Here is a 22,211-nt window from a genome sequence, read left to right on the forward strand (position 1 = left end):
AAGCTGGGAGGAATACCTTCAGGAACCAAGGGACTTTGTTCTCAAACGTGGAGCTCTCGCATAGTCTCACTGCGGGACTGAATACTAGAACATCACGTTCGGGTTTATTTACCTTCTTATTTAAAGCTGTATTTTATAAGCAGACAACAATAACATCTAATACAAGACAGAAACTGCATACCTCCACCACCCAACGCAGGGTTACTGACGCTGCAGATTCCTACTTGGCAAAGTGAGCTACTCCAATTCAGTAAAAGAAAAATAAAGGTTTTTGACCGTGAGAACATACCACTAGCACTTCAATTCAAATTTAAATTACTATTACTTCAAAGGATACAAATCTGTTTGCACCTAACCAGACCAGTAGGGCTTTAGCTACAATTTGGTGTTAGTTGTCCATCTCAGCTTTGTTACCTTACACCAACCAATTTTCTATTCAATTCAATTCAGTTTTATTTATATAGCGCCAATTCACAACACGTCGTCTCAAGGGACTTCACAAAGTCAGGTTCATACATTTAAATTAATCCTAACAATTGAACAGTGCAGTCGGAGTTAGCTTTTTATTCAAATTGGATAAAAAGTTTTTCTATCTAAGGAACCCAGCAGATTGCATCCAGTCAGTGACTTGCAGCATTCACTCCTCCTGGATGAGCATGTAGAGACAGTGGACAGTCACTGGTGTTGACTTTGCAGCAATCCCTCATACTGAGCATGCATGTAGCGACAGTGGAGAGGAAAAACTCCCTTTTAACAAGAAGAAACCTCCAGCAGAACCAGAACCAGGGTTAGGTGAGGTCAGTGTGAGCGGCCATCTGCCACGACCGACTGGGGATGTGAGAGAAACTAGTGGCCCTTTATTTTTCCACATTGTCACCCGATTTGGAATTCTACTGCAATTATCAAGAAACTTTGCCACAGGGTAGAATATGCTTATCCTTAATTTTTGTCAAGCCTTTGTGCAGACACAAACACACACACTCTTGTTTTGCTATATGTAGTGAGGACCATCTGTTGACTCCCATTGACTTCCATTGATTTTCAGTCATTTTCAACCCTTTCTATGCCCTAACCCTGACAATAACCCTAAACCTAACTATTACCAGTGCTTACCTAACCCTAACCTTAACCTAAACTCAATTCACAGCTTAGTCCTAAACCTAACCATTAGCAAAATAGGTCGTGAGGACCAGCAAAATGTTCTCACTTTGGTACAAACGGTCCTCAATTTGAAGGTGAAATCGGGAAAATGGTTCTCACTGTGATGCCAAGACAGGGAACACACACACACACACACACACACACAGAGGCAAACTCAACTGAAAACATAACTTTCTTGGCAGATGTAAAAAAAAGAGATGCCATCCTGAACACAATCTGGATCAAAAAGGATGCAAACAATTTACACAAATATTTTATTTTTAAAAAGCATTGTGTACAAGCTGAAGCATTTATACAACGTTTTTCAACAAGTAAATAGATTAAACGTCATAATTTTTACCAATCGTTTCACAAAAATACAATTCCTTTTAAAACAAGTAACAAAAGCTAAAAAACGAACTATGCACAGATGTCCAAAGAGACGTCAGCGAGGATCTTCCCACTTCATCAGGTGAACTTATATGTGTGGCAATTAAGAAAAAAAACAAGACTTATCATCTACTGACAATCACTGTAATGTGTGCCCCTCAGGTCACAGGGTCATGCTTCACTGGTACAAGTTTTTAGAGGAAAAAAAATAATAATAATAATCAACCTTTTTGTCAGTGATTCCCCCTGGAATAGATATATCAATCCCATAGTACAACCAAGAAAATACAGCATTTTTAAATTGTTGGAATAAAGTCTGGTTGTAATTTTGTAATTACTGCCCAAGTTTCAGAACATGATGAACTGACACTATGACACCAGCATTGGCCTGCAAGGTGCCTAACGGGCAGAAAGACCAATTCTGCAAACAAATATTCATCATGTCTGTCTGTGGCTCAACAGAAAAGCTTCAGTAAAGTTCAACAAACAAAGCATTTTGACGATGTTGCATCACTAGGAGCAACAAGCTCAGCAAGGAGAACTAGGAGGCAGAGCTCCACCAGGCTTGACAGATACCGCAAAGAAAATAGGTGAACGGATGTACCATTAACAAGACTGAGGAGTCCTTACATCTTATGTGGCATTGCAAAGATACATTTGAAACTTCTTAGAAGTTGATATGAGTATGTTTGAGCTTTCATGTTACAATGAGCTGTGAGCACAGTTTCTCTGGTTTGTCTAGCTAGAAAAAAACTACCTAAGTAACAGTAACATCTCATTGAGATCTAAAATCTCATTTAGAAGAGAGATCTGCTTAAAACAGTGTCTAGCAGATGGGTACGGGTTAGACAGGTCACCGGTCCATCACAGGCAGCAGCGCCGGATTCATTTTAGAGGTGGGGGGGCCTTGTGGGTGTTGCGTCGCATATACTCAATTTTGTCACACTATAATGTTGGTGCGTACTTAAGGGGCACTTTTATGGTCTTGATATATTGGATGCTTTAGCCCAGGACCCCCCTTCCTCCTGCTCTCTCTTTAAAAATTGCCCTTTACAGTCTCTGTTTATGTATTTTGACCACTATGTTTATTCCTCCTGCTACCGCGGTCCCGCCAGCTCTCTTAAAGATTAGCTTCGTGCATTCAAGGTGCAATACGATAATGGAGCTGAAAGAATGCCGTTCCAGGCAAAATAAAGAATAAATATTTCATAATTTTACTGTAGAGTTTTGGAGAAATAACGGGCCAAAGTACCTCAAAATGCTCATCCAGTATCCAACATCTGAGACAGTGGTGTTCAGTGGATTACTGGAGGTCCAAGGGGACTGAACACGCTCTTCTATATGTATGACCCGTTATTTCTCCAAAGCTCTACAGTAAAATTATGAAATATTTATTCTGGTTATAGTATTGATAACCCTTTACTATAATCTGAAGAGAGTGTGCTGTAAACTCCCATGGTTTTGGAGAAATAAATTGCTGAAAGTGGGAGAAAAGCATATACTGGATGAGCATTAGTAGGTACTTTGACCCGTTATTTCTCCAAAAATCTACAGTAAAATTATTAAATATAAATTATTTTTTACATAAAACATGTACAGGGGTTGGACAATGAACGTGAAACACCTGTCATTTTAGTGTGGGAGGTTTCATGGCTAAATTGGACCAGCCTGGTAACCAGTCTTCATTGATTGCACATTACACCAGTAAGAGCAGAGTGTGAAGGTTCAATTAGCAGGGTAAGAGCACAGTTTTGCTCAAAATATTGAAATGCACACAACATTATGGGTGACATACCAGAGTTCAAAAGAGGACAAATTGATGGTGCAGGTCTTGCTGGTGCATCTGTGACCAAGGCAGCAAGTCTTTGTGATGTATCAAGAGCCACGGTATCCAGGGTAATGTCAGCATACCACCAAGAAGGATGAACCACATCCAACAGGATTAACTGTGGACGCAAGAGGAAGCTGTCTGAAAGGGATGTTCGGGTGCTAACCCGGATTGTATCCAAAAAACATAAAACCACGGCTGCCCAAATCACAGCAGAATTAAATGTGCACCTCAACTCTCCTGTTTCCACCAGAACTGTCCGTCAGGAGCTCCACAGGGTCAATATACACGGCCGGGCTGCTATAGCCAAACCTTTGGTCACTCATGCCAATGCCAAACGTCGGTTTCAATGGTGCAAGGAGCGCAAATCTTGGGCTGCGGACAATGTGAAACATGTATTGTTCTCTGATGAGTCCACCTTTACTGTTTTCCCCACATCCAGGAGAGTTACGATGTGGAGAAGCCCCAAAGAAGCGTACCACCCAGACTGTTGCATGCCCAGAGTGAAGCATGGGGGTGGATCAGTGATGGTTTGGGCTGCCATATCATGGCATTCCCTTGGCCCAATACTTGTGCTAGATGGGCGCGTCACTGACAAGGACTACCGAACCATTCTTGAGGACCATGTGCATCCAATGGTTCAAACATTGTATCCTGAAGGTGGTGCCGTGTATCAGAATGACAATGCACCAATACACACAGCAAGACTGGTGAAAGATTGGTTTGATGAACATGAAAGTGAAGTTGAACATCTCCCATGGCCTGCACAGTCACCAGATCTAAATATTATTGAGCCACTTTGGGGTGTTTTGGAGGAGCGAGTCAGGAAACGTTTTCCTCAGTTTTCCTTCAGTTTCATTGTCCAACTCCTGAATGTGAAAGTTGTAAAAATGTCATTAATATAAGTGTTCTGAAGGTTACTTTTCTGTTTTCCTCTAATTTTCTCAACCGTTGCCTGGATCGGCATTCTTTCTGCTCCATTACCGTAATACACCTTGTATGCGCGAAGCTAATCTTTAAGAGAGAGCTGGTGTCGGCTGGCGTGACCACGTATTTCTGACTGTCGGCTCACTTGACTGCAGTTACCTGCTGAGTGGGCTCACCCCAGTTTCAGTATAAATGATGAGACCGGACAAGCGGTTCCCAAAGAAGACGTTTTTTCTTCAGCCTTTAGGAACCAGTGAAGCCCAGACCTTAAAGGGCTGTGCCTATTCTCATAGAATCTAGGGTTATGTAACCCCAGATTCTTAAGGGAGAAGTGTAAAGAGAAGCATAAAGGCTTCGAGTGCGTAAATACGCAGTCAGAGGCACCTGCGCAAATGAACAGGGAGGATAAATCAGGGCGGAAGCTGAGGCCCGATCCAGAGGCTGCTGCAGTTCGGCTGAACCCGCAGCTTCTGGATCGGGTCACAGTTCCTCCTGCAACCCATTGAAAAGCCGCAGGATCAGCGGAAAATAAAGAATAATTTTAGACAATCAAATTTGACCTCATATTAAATATTTTGTTTTTCTTGCTGTCGTATTGTTGAACAGTATAGAATTAATTAAAGCATAATTAAAAGCTTTTAAAACAACTAAGTTTTAACAGAGTTAAAAACAATTAAATATCAGTTTCTATATTTGGTTCATACAGTGCCTTGCGAAAGTACTCGTCCCCCCTTGAACTTTTCAAGCTCTTGCCACATTTCAGGCTTCAAACATAAAGATATAAAATTATAATTTTTTGTGAAGAATCAACAACAAGTGAGACACAATCGTGAAGTGGAATGAAATTTATTGGAAGTGTCAAACTTTTTTAACAAATAAAAAACTGAAAAGTGGGGCGTGCAATATTATTCAGCCCCCTTGCGTTAATACTTTGTAGCGCCACCCTTTGCTGCAATTACAGCTGCAAGTCGTTTGGGGTATGATTATCAGTTTTGCACATCAAGAGACTGAAATTCTTCCCATTCTTCCTTGAAAAACAGCTGGAGCTCAGTGAGGTTGGATGGAGAGCGTTCGTGAACAGCAGTCTTCAGCTCTTTCTACAGATTCTCGATTGGATTCAGGTCTGGACTTTGACTAGGCCATTCCAACACCTGGATACGTTTATTTGTGAACCATTTCATTGTAGATTTGGCTTTATGTTTTGGATCATTGTCTTGTTGGAAGATAAATCTCCGTCCCAGTCTCAGGTCTCTTGCAGACTCCAACAGGTTTTCTTCCAGAATGGTTCTGTATTTGGCCCCATCCATCTTCCCATCAATTTTGACCATCTTCTCTGTCCCTGCTGACAAAAAGCAGGCCCAAACCATGATGCTGCCACCACCATGTTTGAGAGTGGGGATGGTGTCTTCAGCGTGATGAGCTGTGTTGTTTTTACACCAAACATATCATTTTGCATTGTGGCCAAACAGTTTGATTTTGGTTTCATCTGACCAGAGCACCTTCTTCCACATGTTTGGTGTGTCTCCCAGGTGGCTTGTGGCAGACTTTAAACGAGACTTTTTATGGAAATCTTTGAGAAATGACTTTCTTCTTGCCACTCTTCCATAAAGGCCAGATTAGTGCAGTGTTCGACTGATTGTTGTCCTATGGACAGACTCTCCCACCTCGGCTGTAGATCTCTGCAGTTCATCCAGAGTGATCATGAACCTCTTGGCTGCATCTCTGATCAGTCTTCTCCTTGTTCTAGATGAAAGTTTAGAGGGACAGCTGGGTCTTGGTAGATTTGCAGTGGTCTGATCAGAATCAGAATCAGAAAAGCTTTATTGCCAAATATGTTTTTGGACATACAAGGAATTTGTTTTGGCGTAGTCGGTGCAATACAGTACTCAAATTAAACAGTATAAACATATCTACAATATAATATAAATATATGTGCACAGTTTTAAGTGAGTGAGAGTAAATATAGAGCAGTATTGGGTGTGAGAGCAATACAACAACTTCCATTTCAATATGATTGCTTGAACAGTGCTCCTTGGGATGTTTAAAGCTTAGGAAATCTTTTTGTATCCAAATCCAGCTTTAAACTTCTCCACAACAGTATCTTGGACCTGCCTGGTGTGTTCCCTGGTCTTCATGATGCTCTCTGTGCTTTGAACAGAACCCTGAGACTATCACAGAGCAGGTGCATTTATACAGAGACTTGATGACACACAGGTGGATTCTATTTAACATCATCAGTCATTTGGGACAACATTGGATCATTCAGAGATCCTCACTGAACTTCTGGAGTGAGTTTGCTGCACTGAAAGTAAAGGGGCTGAATAATATTGCACGCCACACTTTTCAGTTTTTTATTTGTTAAAAAAGTTTGACACATCCAATAAATTTCATTCCACTTCACGATTGTGTCCCACTTGTTGTTGATTCTTCACAAAAAATTTGAATTTTACATCTTTATGTTTGAAGCCTGAAATGTGGCAAGAGGTTGAGAAGTTCAAGGGGGACGAATACTTTCGCAAGGCACTGTATATTTGTACATCCGACTCTAAGGGGTTCACCAGTCAAGGACCTCACCTCACATCACTGAACTGAGATCTAATATAGCGGAAAATACCAAATATGTTCATGCTCCAGGCTATTATTATATCACGAATAATCCCAACAACTATTTATTAAGAAAAATCATTAGGCCTACATTGATACACGAACCGGTAGAATAATGATAAACTGGGGTGTTTTCTTTGTAAATCTGATTAATCAGATGTAATATTTTCTTATTAAAATAAAGAAAATTAAAAAATAAAATAAAACATTGCATTCCGTTTTGTCGTTATGTTGTTGAACAGTTTTTGCAGAACTTCTGCTGACAAAACCTTTTTTTTCAGTCAGTCAGTCATTTTCTACCGCTTATTCCATAGTGGGTCGCAGGGGAGCTGGTGCCTATCTCCAGCAGTCTATGGGCGAGAGGCGGGATACACCCTGGACAAGTCGCCTGTCCATCGCAGGGCTTTTCATATTAACTAATATTGTCTTTCATAAAAGAAAAAGACAAACAGAAGTTCTCCATTCATTAAAAACGGTTTTGTGCGTCCTGGTGTCTGGAGGGATGATGTTCCTGACTGGCGTTGCGTTCAGAAAACTAAACAATGACCCTGACAGGCTGCAGGAGATCCTGATTATTTTTTTATTCTATTATTTTAAAGATGTTCACACGAACAGAGAAGGTCGTTGCTGTTCTTTTCATCTCCACATAGCGACCTGCCATCGGTGCGCACTGGCGGTGCTGTTGCAAATGTCAGCTGCTTTTGGATCACGCATAGATGACAGACTAATAATGAGAAAAAAAAAAAAAAAATGTTAAATGGACTGAATTTATATAGCACCTTTCCAGTCATACAGACCACTCAAAGCGCTTTACACTAGAGCCACATTCACCCAATTGCACTCACTAACGCTCACACATTCATACACCGATACACAGATCGGTAGGCAACTTGAGGTTAAGTGCCTTGCCCAGGGGCACATTGACATATGGCAGGAGGAAGCTGGAATCGAACCCACAATCTTCTGATTGCAAGACGACTACTCTTCCTACTGAGCCACAGTCGCCTGAATGCAGCTATTTGCAGTTTTAGTGAGATACTAACACTACAGGTGTTTTAGAAGCATATTGGCATCAACTCTTCCCAGAATTTGACAACTCTGTGCTGAAACATCCAGTATTGCACATACATTGAGGCAACTGGACAGGGGTGTTTCTTGCGCTTCCGATTTCATTGCGCATGGACGCATATCGTGCTGCGCGTGTTTCTGCGGATGCTGTCAGGTTTCAAGAGGCACAAAGTTTTGTTTGTGACTCTGTCTCTAGACAGCGAGAGATCCGTCACAGCCTCTCAGCACAATCGGGTCAAGCCCGCGTGAATTTTTGTTGGGACCAGATCACGGCCCCCCCCCCCCCCCCCCCCTATTCCAGCCCCACTGATCACAGGGCAACACAGAGACAAACATGTATGAGCGTGAGTGCATGGTTGTTTGCCCTGAAGGCAGTTTAGAGAGACCAGTTAACCCAACAGTAATGTTTTTGGACTGAGAGGAAGTGCACGTATTCACGGGGAGAACATGAAAACTCCATGCACAGAGTCTCTAAGCTGGGAATTTGACCCAGGACGATCTTGCTGCAAGGCAACAGTACTACCAACCTCCCAACAGTGTGCAGTCAATGTCATTATCAACATCCAACTAAATTAAGTTTAAACCAACTGATCAAAAATATATGTAGTTATTAAACACAAGTCATTTGTTAGTTTTCTCTGTGTCAAGCAGAGAAAACTTTAAAACTAGCAAGGCAGTCTGCCTCGAGGAAAAAGGATAAGGAAAGTGATCTAAATTCTAGCTGTTACTGAGTCATAGTGCTCTGGCAAAGGATATGATTCGTAGTCAAGTTTCTGGGTGAGAACTCCCGTCAAGATGAATTCTGCATTGTGGACATCTGGAAAAAGAAAAGCAAAGATAACATTAGAGATATAGGGCAGTGATTGCGTGTGTTTGTTTCATGTTTAATCTTCTGAAAATATACTATGTTGTGAGGACCCACTGCTCCTTGTGGAGAGTAAAGTCTGGTCCCCATGGGAGAAAATACTGTTGTTGGGTTAGGGATTAGGTTTGGGACTAAGTTGTGAAGTACGTTTAGATTAGGTTTAGGTTTGGTTATGTACTAGTAATGGTTAGGTTTAGGGCAAGGGCACACAGGTGCCATATAACTGAATAAAAAATAAATGGAAGTCAATGCAAAGTCTCCATAAGGACAGAAAAACCTAAGCTCTGTGTGTGTGTGTGTGTGAGAGAGAGAGAGAGTGAGAGAGAGGGGGGGGAGAGAAAAACCCACCAATGTTTTTCATGAAATATTCTCTGCACAGGTGGAGATCATTATCACAGGAAATTAAAATGATCTCAGGAAGGTTCTGCAAGAGAAAGAACTCATAAAAACTGATGCTTATGTCATGTTATTTTGCCTTGATAAATACAATAATCTTTAACCCTGACTTTGTTCTTTTTAAAGAGGATGTTAACAACTGAAGGTAATTAGCGCTGCTTCAATAGAACAGCTGCATATGAGCACTTTTTTGGTGTGTTTGTGCGCGTATCTGAAGCAACAAATTGACTGCACCTTGTTCTGCTTGTGTTCCATGATCTTTCTATACGAGGGCTGTTTGGCCAGCAGTTTTCCTCCAGCACTCTCCAGGATGGCCTTCATGGTGCTGAGGCTGGGGCAGATACCCGGAGTGAGGTAGAAATACTTCCCCTTCATTACAGGGAACACAGAAACACCATAAAGACAAAGTGAAAAACAGAAATGTTATTTTAGTAAGTTGTCTTTCTTATTTCTACTTAAGAACTACTGTGGTTCTGATTCTGGGGATGCAGAGTAGACTTGAACCAGAAGACCCGAGTAGAACGGATGATACAAAAACAACAAATCAATGTATCTTGGTGCTAAGCCATTCAGTGATTTATAAACTAACATACATATTTTAAAGTCTATTCATTGAGAAACAGAGCTAGTGTAAAGACTTTAGAACTGGGGTGATGTGCTCTACTTTCCTAGGAGTCCATCACTACACCCATATTTTGGGCCTGATCAGTGGTTTTTAGGAGTAATAAACTAAAGCTGTGTGCTGTTGCTTGTTTGCTCCTCCTTTGATCCAAAAATAATTACTTCAGTTTTGTTTTTATTCAACTGAAGAAAATTATGGCACATCTACCCAACCCTTGAATAGGTTCAAAGTCACCATGGTAACTGTTATGTAGAGCTATGTATCATCTGCGTAGTTATGGTAACTTTTCTGGTGTGTTATAAACTGAGCGAGGGGGGCATGTAGATATTAAATAGGAGGGGTTCCAGGATGGAACCTTGAGGAACCCCGGATGGGATTTTTGTCAACTCTGATGTAAAGTTACCAGTTGACAAAAAAAGTTCCTATCCTTCAAGTAAAACTCAAACCAGTCAAGTGCTGTACCAGAAAGACCAACCAAGTTCTCCAGTCACTCCAGTAATATACTGTGATCAACAATGCCAAATAGTACGCTGAGGTCCAATAACACTAGCATCGTGGTTCTTCCACAGTCTACATTTATGCAGATGTCATTAAATACCTTGCCAAGGGCAGTCTCGGTACTATGGTGAGCACAAAAACCTGACTGGAAGCGTCAAAGCAGCTGGTCATTGCTAAGAAGGTATTTGACTGTTGAAACAGCTTTTCCAGTAATCTTTCCAATGAACGGGAGATTTGTGACGAGCCTCTAATTTTGCAATACCAACTTGTCCAGATTATTCTTTTTTAACAGTGATTTGATAATTGCTGTTGTTAAGGTCTGGTAGGAAAACAGCTGACAACATGGATGAGTTTATTATTTGAATCAAATCAGACGTTATGACTGGCCAAACGTCTTAAAGAAAGCTGTGGGTAAAATATCGAAGCAGCAGGAGGAGCTTAGTTGATTTTTGTGGTTGATTTGAAAGAACTCTGTCATTTTGTCAAAATTTATTTTGATTGGACATAGCACTGGTGATGGACCTCATATTGATGTACAGACTTCTTCTAATTTTCTAAACTTCTCCTCTAATGTTCTGAATTTTCTCAGTAATAAAGTTACCAGTTTCATTGCAGGCCTTGTCAAAGTGGAGTTCGGATGCTAAAGACACAGAGGGTCTGTTAAGCTGTCAACTGTAGCAAACAAGGGATGATCATGATTGATGTTTTTTGTTGATGATTTCAGAAGTGAAAGATTCCCTTGCATTGTAAGTTATATCTATAAAGTATTTCTCTATGGATGTCACAGTGAACCTAAAGTCCAGTCTCTCACCACCTCCACTTGACCTTTTGACACTGCTGTTTGTCACTTTTCACCAATGGAGCTTTTCTCCACAGGGTTTTCTTCTTACCAGGCACAACTTTCACTTATAGTTGAGTAATGAAATAATTGATGTCTGAAATTGTAGAATGGAAGTTATCTACCAGCTCATTGACTGAGCTACAGGTCAAAGTAGAAATGAAAGAGTAAACTTAGTTAAAGGACCCAATTGAATTGTCCTTAAAAAGCTTAAAGGCTTCTTTTAATGTAACAGAATTAGTAAATGGACCAATGCATCACCTCAGGCCTACTCTGGACCATGTAATATCCCATGGACTGTCTATTTCAAATGGCAAAGTTTCTTGAGACAGCCATCTCAGATTATTTCCTTGTCATTTCATTTGCAGCTCCTCATCCTCAGCTTGTCATTGTTGCATTTTCACCTCTGCTACTGCTGGACAGTTTACTACTACTTCATGGACTCACAGTTCTACTCATCAGTAGGTCTAGATACGTCATTATGTCCTGATGACTTTCTCTCAACAACAGTACCACATAAACTAAGTCAGTAATGCAGAAAGGCTGAATGGCAGCAGTGCAACAAAGACAAACTGCAAGATTCTTTGGTTTCACTTCGAAGTTGTCAATATACAGGTCCTTCTCAAAAAATTAGCATATTGTGATAAAGTTCATTATTTTCCATAATGTCATGATGAAAATTTAACATTCATATATTTTAGATTCATTGCACACTAACTGAAATTTTTCAGGTCTTTTATTGTCTTAATACGGATGATTTTAGCATACAGCTCATGAAAACCCAAAATTCCTTTCTCACAAAATTAGCATATCATTAAAAGGGTCTCTAAACGAGCTATGAACCTAATCATCTGAATCAACGTGTTAACTCTAAACACCTGCAAAAGATTCCTGAGGCCTTTAAAACTCCCAGCCTGGTTCATCACTCAAAACCCCAATCATGGGTAAGACTGCCGACCTGACTGCTGTCCAGAAGGCCACTATTGACACCCTCAAGCAAGAGGGTAAGACACAGAAAGAAATTTCTGAACAAATAGGCTGTTCCCAGAGTGCTGTATCAAGGCACCTCAGTGGGAAGTCTGTGGGAAGGAAAAAGTGTGGCAGAAAACGCTGCACAACGAGAAGAGGTGACCGGACCCTGAGGAAGATTGTGGAGAAGGGCCGATTCCAGACCTTGGGGGACCTGCGGAAGCAGTGGACTGAGTCTGGAGTAGAAACATCCAGAGCCACCGTGCACAGACGTGTGCAGGAAATGGGCTACAGGTGCTGCATTCCCCAGGTCAAGCCACTTTTGAACCAGAAACGGCTAATATTTTGAGAAGGACCTGTAGTTTACAGATTTTACAGCACATGCAGCTTTAAGCCATTTGTTTCGCAGCAGCAGTCTGCTGAATCTCTAATCTCTACAACAACCTGTCGACAGAGGTCCACTGAAAAACACCTCAATATTGAGACCTTCAACTCTGTTCAGTAAATGAATAGAATCCTCTTTCAAGATTTCCGATAATTGCTTCACAACATCAACGGCTTCTGTGTGTATGATGATGCTTTTCACTGTCTGATGCTCATTCATGATCGTCAATATTTTCTCTGAGATATCATACACCATACTATCGACAAAATTAAGTACTCTGGTGTTTTTCTTGTTACAAAAGAAAATTCTGACAAGTCGGTCACACTCAGTCATGGCATTGATGTCCTCTCCATGTGGCTGGCACAGTGCGTCCCAGTCAGTAGCCTCAAAGCAATGTTGCAGAGCTTCTTCAGCTTCCTGTGACCTTTTCCTCACAGTCCTCTTTATTACAGGTTGTCTCTGAACAAGGGGCTTATATTTCAAGCAGAGAAAAACGAGATTATGATCTGATTTGCCTAGAGGAGGTCTTGCTGTAGAGATGTATGCATTCCTGATATTAGCAGAAAACAAAGCATTACGTTTTCTCTGGTAGAACAGCTGAAACATTGTGGTTAAAATCACCCAGATTTGGTTTGATTTATTTTTAATTAATAAATGACACGCGAGTATAGCTACTGGCTGGATGGTTGGATGTCAGTGTTGTTTTTTTGGACCTTTTTAATATTAATTAATATTATAATTTTTTTACTGTGCATTTGGGAATAAAAAAGGTTTAAATCAATTTGGAGTTTTGATATTTAGACAATTCAGTGTACCAGATGTACTGTAATGCACCATAAAACAGAGTTACAAACTGAGTGTCTGATTTGGGGCAATAAAAAGATGATTATGAAAAGCACAGCTGTTGGTCATATATATATATATATATATATATATATATATATATATATATATATATATATATATATACTGTTGTTTAAGGGAACACTTAAACAACATAATATAACTACAAATAAATGAAACTTCTGTGAACAAAGACAAACTGCAAGATTCTTTGGTTTCACTTCGAAGTTCTCAATATACAGGTCCTTCTCAAAATATTAGCATATTGTGATAAAGTTCATTATCTATGAAATCAAACTTAGGAAGCATCTTCTCCCGATCCACTTAGGAAGCAACACTGATTGACAATCAATTTCACAGCAGTTGTGCAAATGAAATAGACAATAGGGGGAAATCTTTGGCGATTAGCAAGACACTCAATAAAGGAGTGGTTCTGCAGGTGGGGACCACAGACCACTTCTCAGTACCTATGCTTTCTGGCTGATGTTTTGGTCACTTTTTAATGTTGGTGGTGCTTTCACACTCGTGGTAGCATGAGATGGACTCTACAACCCACACAAGTGGCTCAGGTAGTGCAGCTCATCCAGGATGGCACATCAATGCCAGCTGTGGCAAGAAGGTTTGCTGTGTCTGTCAGTGTAGTAATGGTGTGGGGTGGCATTTCTTTGGAGGGCTGCATGGTCCTCCATGTGCTCGCCAGAGGTAGCCTGACTGCCATTAGGTACCGAGATGAGATCCTCAGACCCCTTGTGAGACCATATGCTGGTGCGGTTCATCATCATGTCTCGCTCCATCCACCAACGTCACGTTGCTCCACAGACTGTCCAGGAGTTGGATGCTTTAGTCCAGGTCTGGGAGGAGATCCCTCAGGAGACCATCCTCCATCTCATCAGGAGCATGCCCAGGTGTTGTAGGGAGGTCATACAGGAACGTGGAGGTCACACACAATACTGAGCCTCATTTTGACTTGTTTTAAGGACATTACATCAAAGTTGGATCAGCCTGTAGTGTGTTTTTACACTTTAATTTTGTGTGTGACTCCAAATCCAGGCCTCCATTGATTAATAAATTTGATTTCCATTGATGATTTTTGTGTGATTTTATTGTCAGCACATTCAACTTTGGACAGAACAAAGTATTCAATGAGAATATTTCATTCATTCACATCTAGGATGTGTTATTTGAGTGTTCCCTTCATTTTTTGGAGCAGTGTATATATATATATAGACTTCCAGCTAACCTAAAATCATCAGCAGCACCGAACAAAGACTGATCGCTCAGGAGACACCTCAGCATTCTTCTCTTTAGAAAGTTTACATTTTCTTTTCCACCCTTAGCCCCTACATGAAGACAGCTGTGTACATTTTTAGAACATGGGTCCAACCTTAAAAAGAGGTGCACTGTGGGCTCTCGTCAGGGATTCCTCCAGACTGAAGCTGAACAACACCTCTGCCTCTGCATCCCTCAGAGTGTAACTCTGCTCATCTGCAACACACACACACACACACACACACACACACACACACACACACACACACACACACACACACACACAGTGTAACACACAAATCAGGGTACACAGAAAAGCAGCCATCAGGAAACACTGAAATGGACCAGAAAAGAAAAACTACACAGCCACATTCTTCTGCAGGAGCACGGACTCACCCACAAACTTTTGGCTTCTCCAGCTTTCCTCCAGCCACTCTGGTGTGGTGATGTATTTCACCACAGACATAGCAGTGAGGAACTTGACGGTGCGTGTCACCTTACTGGCCAGCAGGTGTGTGGCTGTCTGACTGCTCTCTGCCACCTCACCACCTAAAGCATGCAGCCTCTGATGGATAAAAACAGGCACCATGGGACACATGCAGCAGGAACCAAGCAGCTTTTTGTTTCTGTGATGTAGAACACATTACCTTGGTGTACTGTTGTACTTGCATAGGCTCGAAGCCTGTGAACATGACCCGTGGAGTGGACTCTGGAGGAAGCTTCCTATTGGGTGATTGGATCGGTTCCAGTCTGTGCAGAAACCCACGAAGGTTGTGTTAACACAAACAAGATGAGAAAAAGAACCAATTTTCTTCTCTGACAGAGCAGCAGTGTGAAAGCAGATTATCTCCACAGACCTGGCCTTCTTGTTTGAAGGTTGGTTGGCAGAATCGGAGATCTTCTGCTTCTGGAGCAGCTGGAGGCTCTACACAACGCAAACAAAAAGACAACCATATGAGACGGAAGCACAGCACTTCCTGTCCACTCTGCTTGTGGAGTAACACAACTAAATATTACACATTGTCACATCCAAGTGTTGTTTGTGTGAATAAAAATGTTGGACATTTATTGTCTTAAAGTCTTAAGGCAGCCTAACAGAAAAAACATTTACAATAAATATTTTCATACCGTGCATTTTTTTTAATGGTGGCAAAATTCAAAAGTAAACAATTTTAAAAGAAGTGCTAAAGGAAAATACTATGTGGTAAAACTATTAGTTCCTTCTGTTGGTGATGATAACTTAGTGATTGTGCTGCCAAACAAAGATATAAACAGCACCCAATATTTATGGTGTGTTTATTTTAACATAGAGAAGCAGAACATCAACCTATAATGTGAATGTAACCGAGTCAAAACAAGGAGTGTTCCCCAAGAACAAAAAAAAACCTTTGCCAACCATAATCCCAGGTTACTACTGTCATCAGGCCATCAGCTGTTCACACATCTCACTCCTGGTTACAGAAACTCTACATTCTTCAGGTTTCTTGGCTGCCACTTGGCAACTTAAAGTGCCTGTTACATCAAATTTACATGATAAACCCAATTACGTTAATGGAAAGGAAACACTGATAACATATTTTAAAAACTAAATTTATGCCACTGAAATGAACAGTTTTTCAGATATAATGTGGGAACCAGCATTCTGACTGGACTGATTGCGGATCAAAAATGTATTTTCCACAGTGACATGAAAATCCCTCTATAACTGATAAACGCGTTGTTTGTATACTCTAAGTTGCTATTCTGTGATACACCTCAAAATGAACCGACCATATAAATTAGAGATCTCTGAAAGAGAGCAAACAGGGTTCCAATAACGAGATACAATCTGTTTCTGAAATGATACCAGTCAAAATGTTCAGGTAAACCTGTTTATGTGGGGATAATAAAGATTAATACAGATTTTTATTCAGAACTAAGGTGGAGTAGACTTACCACCAAAGCTTCAGGAGTAACTTTGATTGGAGTTCTCCAAGCAGCTAAAAAAAAACAACCAAAAATCCATTCAGTATTCAGATCATCCTTTCAGTTTGTCATCTACCCAAGTTATTACCACCCCACCGTCAGCTGACTGTGGTCAGTAATATTATGCCCCTGATCAACCTCAGGAGCACTGTAAGGACTATGAGCCATTAGGGTAAGACGAGTATGACAGAGAGTTTCGAAACAAAGGCAGCACCTCTGTCTGGGCACCACATCATCCTCCAAAGTACAACTAATATGAGAAAACACAATGATACGCAGAATCTGAGGGAGATTCTTGTTGAGGATTGTGTACAAGAACTTTGATTGAATATAAAACATTAAATCCAGATTGGACTTAATGATTACCATTTTTTCCAGTTTTCTGGCAGGGCCACTAGGTTTTAAAAGTTCCAGTATTTCAGAAAAGTTTCAGCTTATTTGACCAAACATTTACATCATACCTGCAAAGTCCAGTGCCTATGGGCTGCCTCTGGCTATTTATGTGCATACAGCGATATGTCACACCAGTGCGAGTTTTAAAAATAAAGCCAGAAATGTGGGATGACAGGAAGTGTCATCAACATCAGCGTTTGTGGCAATTTCTGGTGATTTTAACCATGCTTCACTCTCTGCTACACTTCCAACGTTTCAACAATTTGTCAGCTGCTCTACCAGAGAAAACAAAATGTTGGATTTGTTTTATGCAAATGTCAAGGATTCATACATCTCTACAGCAAGACCTCCTCTAGGCAAATCAGATCACAATCTTGTTTTTCTCTGCTTGAAATACAAGCCCCTTGTTCAGAGACAACCTGTAATAAAGAGGACTGTGAGAAAAAGGTCACAGGAAGCTGAAGAAGCTCTGCAAGGTTGCTTTGAGGCTACAGACTGGGACGCACTGTGCCAGCCACACGGAGAGGACATCAATGCCATGACTGAGTGTGTAACCGACTATATAAACTTCTGTGTGGATAACATCATCCCCACCAGAACCGTGAGATGCTTCCCCAATAACAAACCTTGGATCACCAGTGACCTGAAGGACCTGCTTAACAAGAAAAAAAGAGCCTTCAGAGAGGGAGACAGAGAATTATTGAGGATTATACAGAAGCAACTTAAAGTCAAGATAAGAGACAGCAAGGAGGTGTACAAGAAGAAGCTGGAGAGCAAGCTCCAGCAAAACAATATCAGAGATGTGTGGACAGGGATGAAGAAGATCACAGGCTTCAAGCAGAAGGTTGATCAGACCATTGGAGGTCTGGACAGAGCCAATGAACTGAACACATTCTTCAATAGGTTCAGTTCAGAAACCAGCTTCGCATCCTCCTCTCCTGCTCACAGCCAAACAGACATTCCATCTTCCTTTGACCCACAGGACCCACAGCTGTCCAGTAACACCTCACATTTTTTATCTTCCACCTCAGCCCTAGACCCTTCAGCTTCTACATGTTTACCTTCAACCATATCAGAAGATGCTGATGCTTCCTTTACTTCCCCCTTCCACCTGTGTGTCTCAAGAAGTCAGGTGAAGAGACAACTGGAGAGACTGAATAGGAATAAGGCTGCAGGTCCAGATCATGTCAGCCCTAGAGTCCTGAAGGCCTGTGCAGAGCAGCTCTGTGGGATTCTGCAGCACCTCTTCAACCTAAGCCTGGCCCAGAAGAAGGTTCCGGTGTTGTGGAAGACCTCCTGTCTTGTTCCGGTACCAAAGAAAACTCACCCATCAGTCCTCAATGACTATAGACCTGTTGCCCTGACATCTCACATCATGAAGGTCCTAGAGAGACTCCTGTTGGCCCACCTGAGTAAGCAAACAATGCACCATCAGGACCCCCTTCAGTTTGCTTATTGCTGTGGAGTTGGAGTTGAAGATGCCATCAAACACCTGCTTCAACAAACCCACTGTCATCTGGACAAAGCCAGTAGCACTGTGAGGATCATGTTCTTTGATTTCTCCAGTGCATTTAATACAATCCAACCTGATTTGCTTTGTCAGAAACTCCAGAAGACTCAGGTGGAGGCCTCAACAATCTCCTGGATTAAAGACTACCTGACAAATAGAACACAGTTTGTGAGACTGAAGGGTTGTGAGTCTAACCAGGTAGTCAGCAGCACAGGAGCACCACAGGGGACTGTACTCTCACCATTCCTTTTCACTCTGTACACCTCAGACTTCAAGTATAAGACAGACTCCTGTCATCTGCAGAAATACTCAGATGATTCTGCAGTCATGGGGTGGATCAGAGATGGACAAGAAGCTGAGTACAGGAACGTGGTGGACCGCTTTGTGGCATGGTGTGGAAACAATCATCTCATTTTAAACGTGACTAAAACAAAGGAGATGATTGTAGATTTTAAGAGAATCAGGAATAGGTCAAACACTATTTCTATCATGGGAGAAGAAGTGGAGGTGGTGGAGGAGTATAAATACCTTGGTGTTCACCTGGACTAGAGTGGAGATGCAACTGTGAAGACATCTACAAGAAGGGACAGAGCAGACTGTTCTTCTTGAGGAAGCTTAGGACATTTAGTGTTTGCAGGAAGATGCTGCATTTCTTCTATAAGTCTGTTGTGGAGAGTCTGATCTCTTCTTCCATCCTCTGCTGGGGAAGCAGCATCAGAGCCAGGGACTTAAAAAAGCTCAACAAGCTGATAAAAAAGGCTGGCTCTGTTCTGGGACTCCTCTAGAACCTCTGGAGATCATTGTGGAAAGAAGGATTCTTCATAAAATGAAGAACATTATGGAGAACCCTGATCATCCTCTTCATGAGACTGTCCTACAACAACAGAGTGTCTTCAGTCAGAGGCTTCTTCAGATCTGCTGTAAGATGGAGCGCTACAGGAGATCCTTCCTGCCCACAGCCATCAGCATCTACAACGGCTCTTTGAGGAAACCTTCATAATATGAGCTATAACAACATTTAATTTCCCTTTGGGATTAATAAAGTATTTTTGAACTAAATTAAATTATAACTGAGCTTTTGGGTATACAAGAACAAGACTTGACTGTATTAAACAGTGATGTCATATTTTCCTCATCTGTTGCAGTGTTTGTTTCCATTATGTTGGACATACCAAGCAGATTCTGAACCAGCTGGGGGTTTGGCATCAGCGGCTCCAGCTGAGTGTACGCCGAGTATCTGCTGTGCTGAATCTGTCGCAGTGCTTCAAAGTTGCCCAGCAGTATATCACACAGCCACTGGGCGTTGACACATGGGATCTTCCACTCCTTGGCCTTCTCGTATTTCATCCCACTGGGTCTGAGAAGAGAGGACCCATCATAAACTGTAGCCTCTCACACAAAGCAGTCCAACTCATTAGTACATATTTTCCAACAATCCTCTCTGACTTACGCTTTGCAGATGAGGACCGTGTTACCACGACACAAATACCCCGTGTATCTGGCCCCAGCCAGGTACGCCATCAGCTTCAGATCATCCCTGTCTGCATCCACAAAGCCCGTTACTGAAAGGATCTGAAAGAAGCAACAGAGAAACACTCAGAGAGAGAAAGAAGTCACAATACATTTAGGAGACAGCGCTGAGCGGTTGTGTTGATCAGAGAAGCCTCAGCGATGCAACGTGCATAGAGGCTGGAGATCTGACCGTTGTGACCAAAGCCCCTACTGTCGGAGATCAGGAACTGTCCCAATTCACTGCAGAAGAAGAAAGTTTGCCATCGTGTTTTACAGACTACTTTTTATCCAGCTTTCAGCACCTTTAAATCAAAGTGTTCAGTCACAAAGGACTGCATAGACAGAATATTTAGTAAGATATTATAGCAGAGTTAATCTGGTTGGATAAATGATTCAATATTAAAGGCATGATGCATAAAAAGCATTTGCGTGTATAGAAAAATCATACCAGTCTCATTACACAAAATATTAGCAGTTTTAAATCTCTCAGAAGTCTATCTGTCTGAAAGGAATATTCTCTTTTTAGGGAAGCCTGAAAGAAATTAGAGAAATTTATTTTAAGAATATATTTACGGTCAAAATCAGAATGACAATTACACTATTAACTGAGTGATCATACTGTATCTGGTCACTTACGGAAACAAAAATAATAAACTTTTAGTAATCACGCTAATATATTCAACTTAGAAGAATCTCCATACTTAAAAAGTAATTTTGAAAGAATTGGAGAATGAACATTTAATTCAAATCTGTTTATTTATATAGCACCATTTCACAACAAATCTCAAGGCACTATACAATAAACAGTGAATTCAATCTACTCATACAGATAGATTCAAAGTCAGTTGCTTACACTCCAATTCAATCCTAGTTATCAAATAATGCAGTCAAATTCAGCTTATTTTTCAAATTAGTTCAAAAGTTTTCCATCTGAAACCCAGCAGATTGCATTGAGGAAAACTCCCCTTTGACAGGAAGAAACCTTCACCAGAAGCAGGCTTAGTGTGAGCGTAAAAGGTTAATGGCAGTTGTAGCTCATTTAGTGGCTTCATCTAGGAGAGAAACACAGCTAAGCAGATGAACTCTGAGCCAGTTTTCAGGTCTAAAGTATGAAAGAGAGCACATACAGTTCATTACAGTCACAACAAAAGCTCAGTCAATAGCCATGTATAGGAGAGAGACAGGGTTAAAATGTTTAAAAATTTAACATTGGAGAGTAGTAGGAGAATGTAGCACAGTGAGTATAAGTGGTCATTATGTCCTCCAGCAGTAGTTACCCTAGTTATCCTGTCACAAGGTGCCTACAAAGTCATTCAAGCATTTGGTAGATTCATACCTGTTGCGTGCATTTGTTTACCTTCAATAAGATTAATTTTATTTATAAAGAAACCCATAAAGTCATTACTGCTGAGAGCTAAGGGAATGGATGGCTCAACAGACAAAAAAAAAAACCATAAAGAAACTAGGATTATTCTTATTCTCTTCTTCTAATGATGATCTAACGGTCGCTCAGGCCGTAGGGGTAACATTTATTTGTATCAACATCAAATTGACAGGCAACCAGAAGCACACAGTGGCATGATAAAGATAAGGAGTTATAATAAAATAAAATAAATGCATGACTGAATCAAAGGTACATAGTAGTTTTCCTAGTATAGGTATCGGGTTTGAAGTTTTAGTATAGTGACAACCCTAATATGTATTCACACTATTTAAAGTTCACTAACAACTTCATAGTCTTTACATATGGGCAATTTCAAAAGCATAGTCTGTGGAATGAAAATATGATTTAATTTAAACTAATGTGTCAAGAAGGTATTTTCACCATTCTTGGCCAGAAATGTTTGTTGTTTATATTTTGTGTAAAAAAATATGTTCCAGGCCAGTTTTTGTGTTTCTTAGTGCTACAATGTAATATTTCAAGTGTTTCAATGCATTCTGACACGGAATGAATGTAACAATAATATACAGGTAGATGGCCACTTGAATCCAGTCAAGTTGTACTTTAATGCGTGATGCTTATTTTTGGTAGCTGGGATGCAAAGGCTCGTGGAGCTTTGTACGCAAAGACAGTATGAGGCGGCTGACGGGTACCGTGGGGCCAAGCGTGCCGCGGCCCAGGAGGTGGCAGAGGCAAAAACTCGGACCTGGGAGGAGTTCGGTGAGGCCATGGAGAAGGACTACCGGTT

The 22,211-nt window shown here is 41.0% G+C and overlaps 1 protein-coding gene across 1 annotated transcript in view; it reads right to left on the reverse strand.

The window, feature by feature from the left end:
* Nucleotides 1–1,401: 1,401 nt before the first annotated feature.
* Nucleotides 1,402–22,211, reverse strand: part of paxip1 (PAX interacting (with transcription-activation domain) protein 1) — a 37,938-nt gene continuing 17,128 nt past the window's right edge. The window contains exons 13-23 of the mRNA XM_047368949.1: nt 19,961–20,082; nt 19,683–19,867; nt 16,578–16,621; nt 15,500–15,567; nt 15,290–15,392; nt 15,039–15,207; nt 14,758–14,858; nt 9,453–9,587; nt 9,171–9,246; nt 8,714–8,774; nt 1,402–1,624 (exon numbers count right to left, since the gene is read on the reverse strand). Of these exons, the coding sequence (XP_047224905.1) occupies nt 1,609–1,624; nt 8,714–8,774; nt 9,171–9,246; nt 9,453–9,587; nt 14,758–14,858; nt 15,039–15,207; nt 15,290–15,392; nt 15,500–15,567; nt 16,578–16,621; nt 19,683–19,867; nt 19,961–20,082 (1,080 nt within the window). The 3' untranslated portion in view covers nt 1,402–1,608. The remainder of the gene's footprint in view (nt 1,625–8,713; nt 8,775–9,170; nt 9,247–9,452; nt 9,588–14,757; nt 14,859–15,038; nt 15,208–15,289; nt 15,393–15,499; nt 15,568–16,577; nt 16,622–19,682; nt 19,868–19,960; nt 20,083–22,211) is intronic.

The sequence above is a fragment of the Girardinichthys multiradiatus genome, chromosome 6 (genome assembly GCF_021462225.1).
Source record: "Girardinichthys multiradiatus isolate DD_20200921_A chromosome 6, DD_fGirMul_XY1, whole genome shotgun sequence".
Taxonomy (NCBI): Eukaryota; Metazoa; Chordata; class Actinopteri; order Cyprinodontiformes; family Goodeidae; genus Girardinichthys; species Girardinichthys multiradiatus.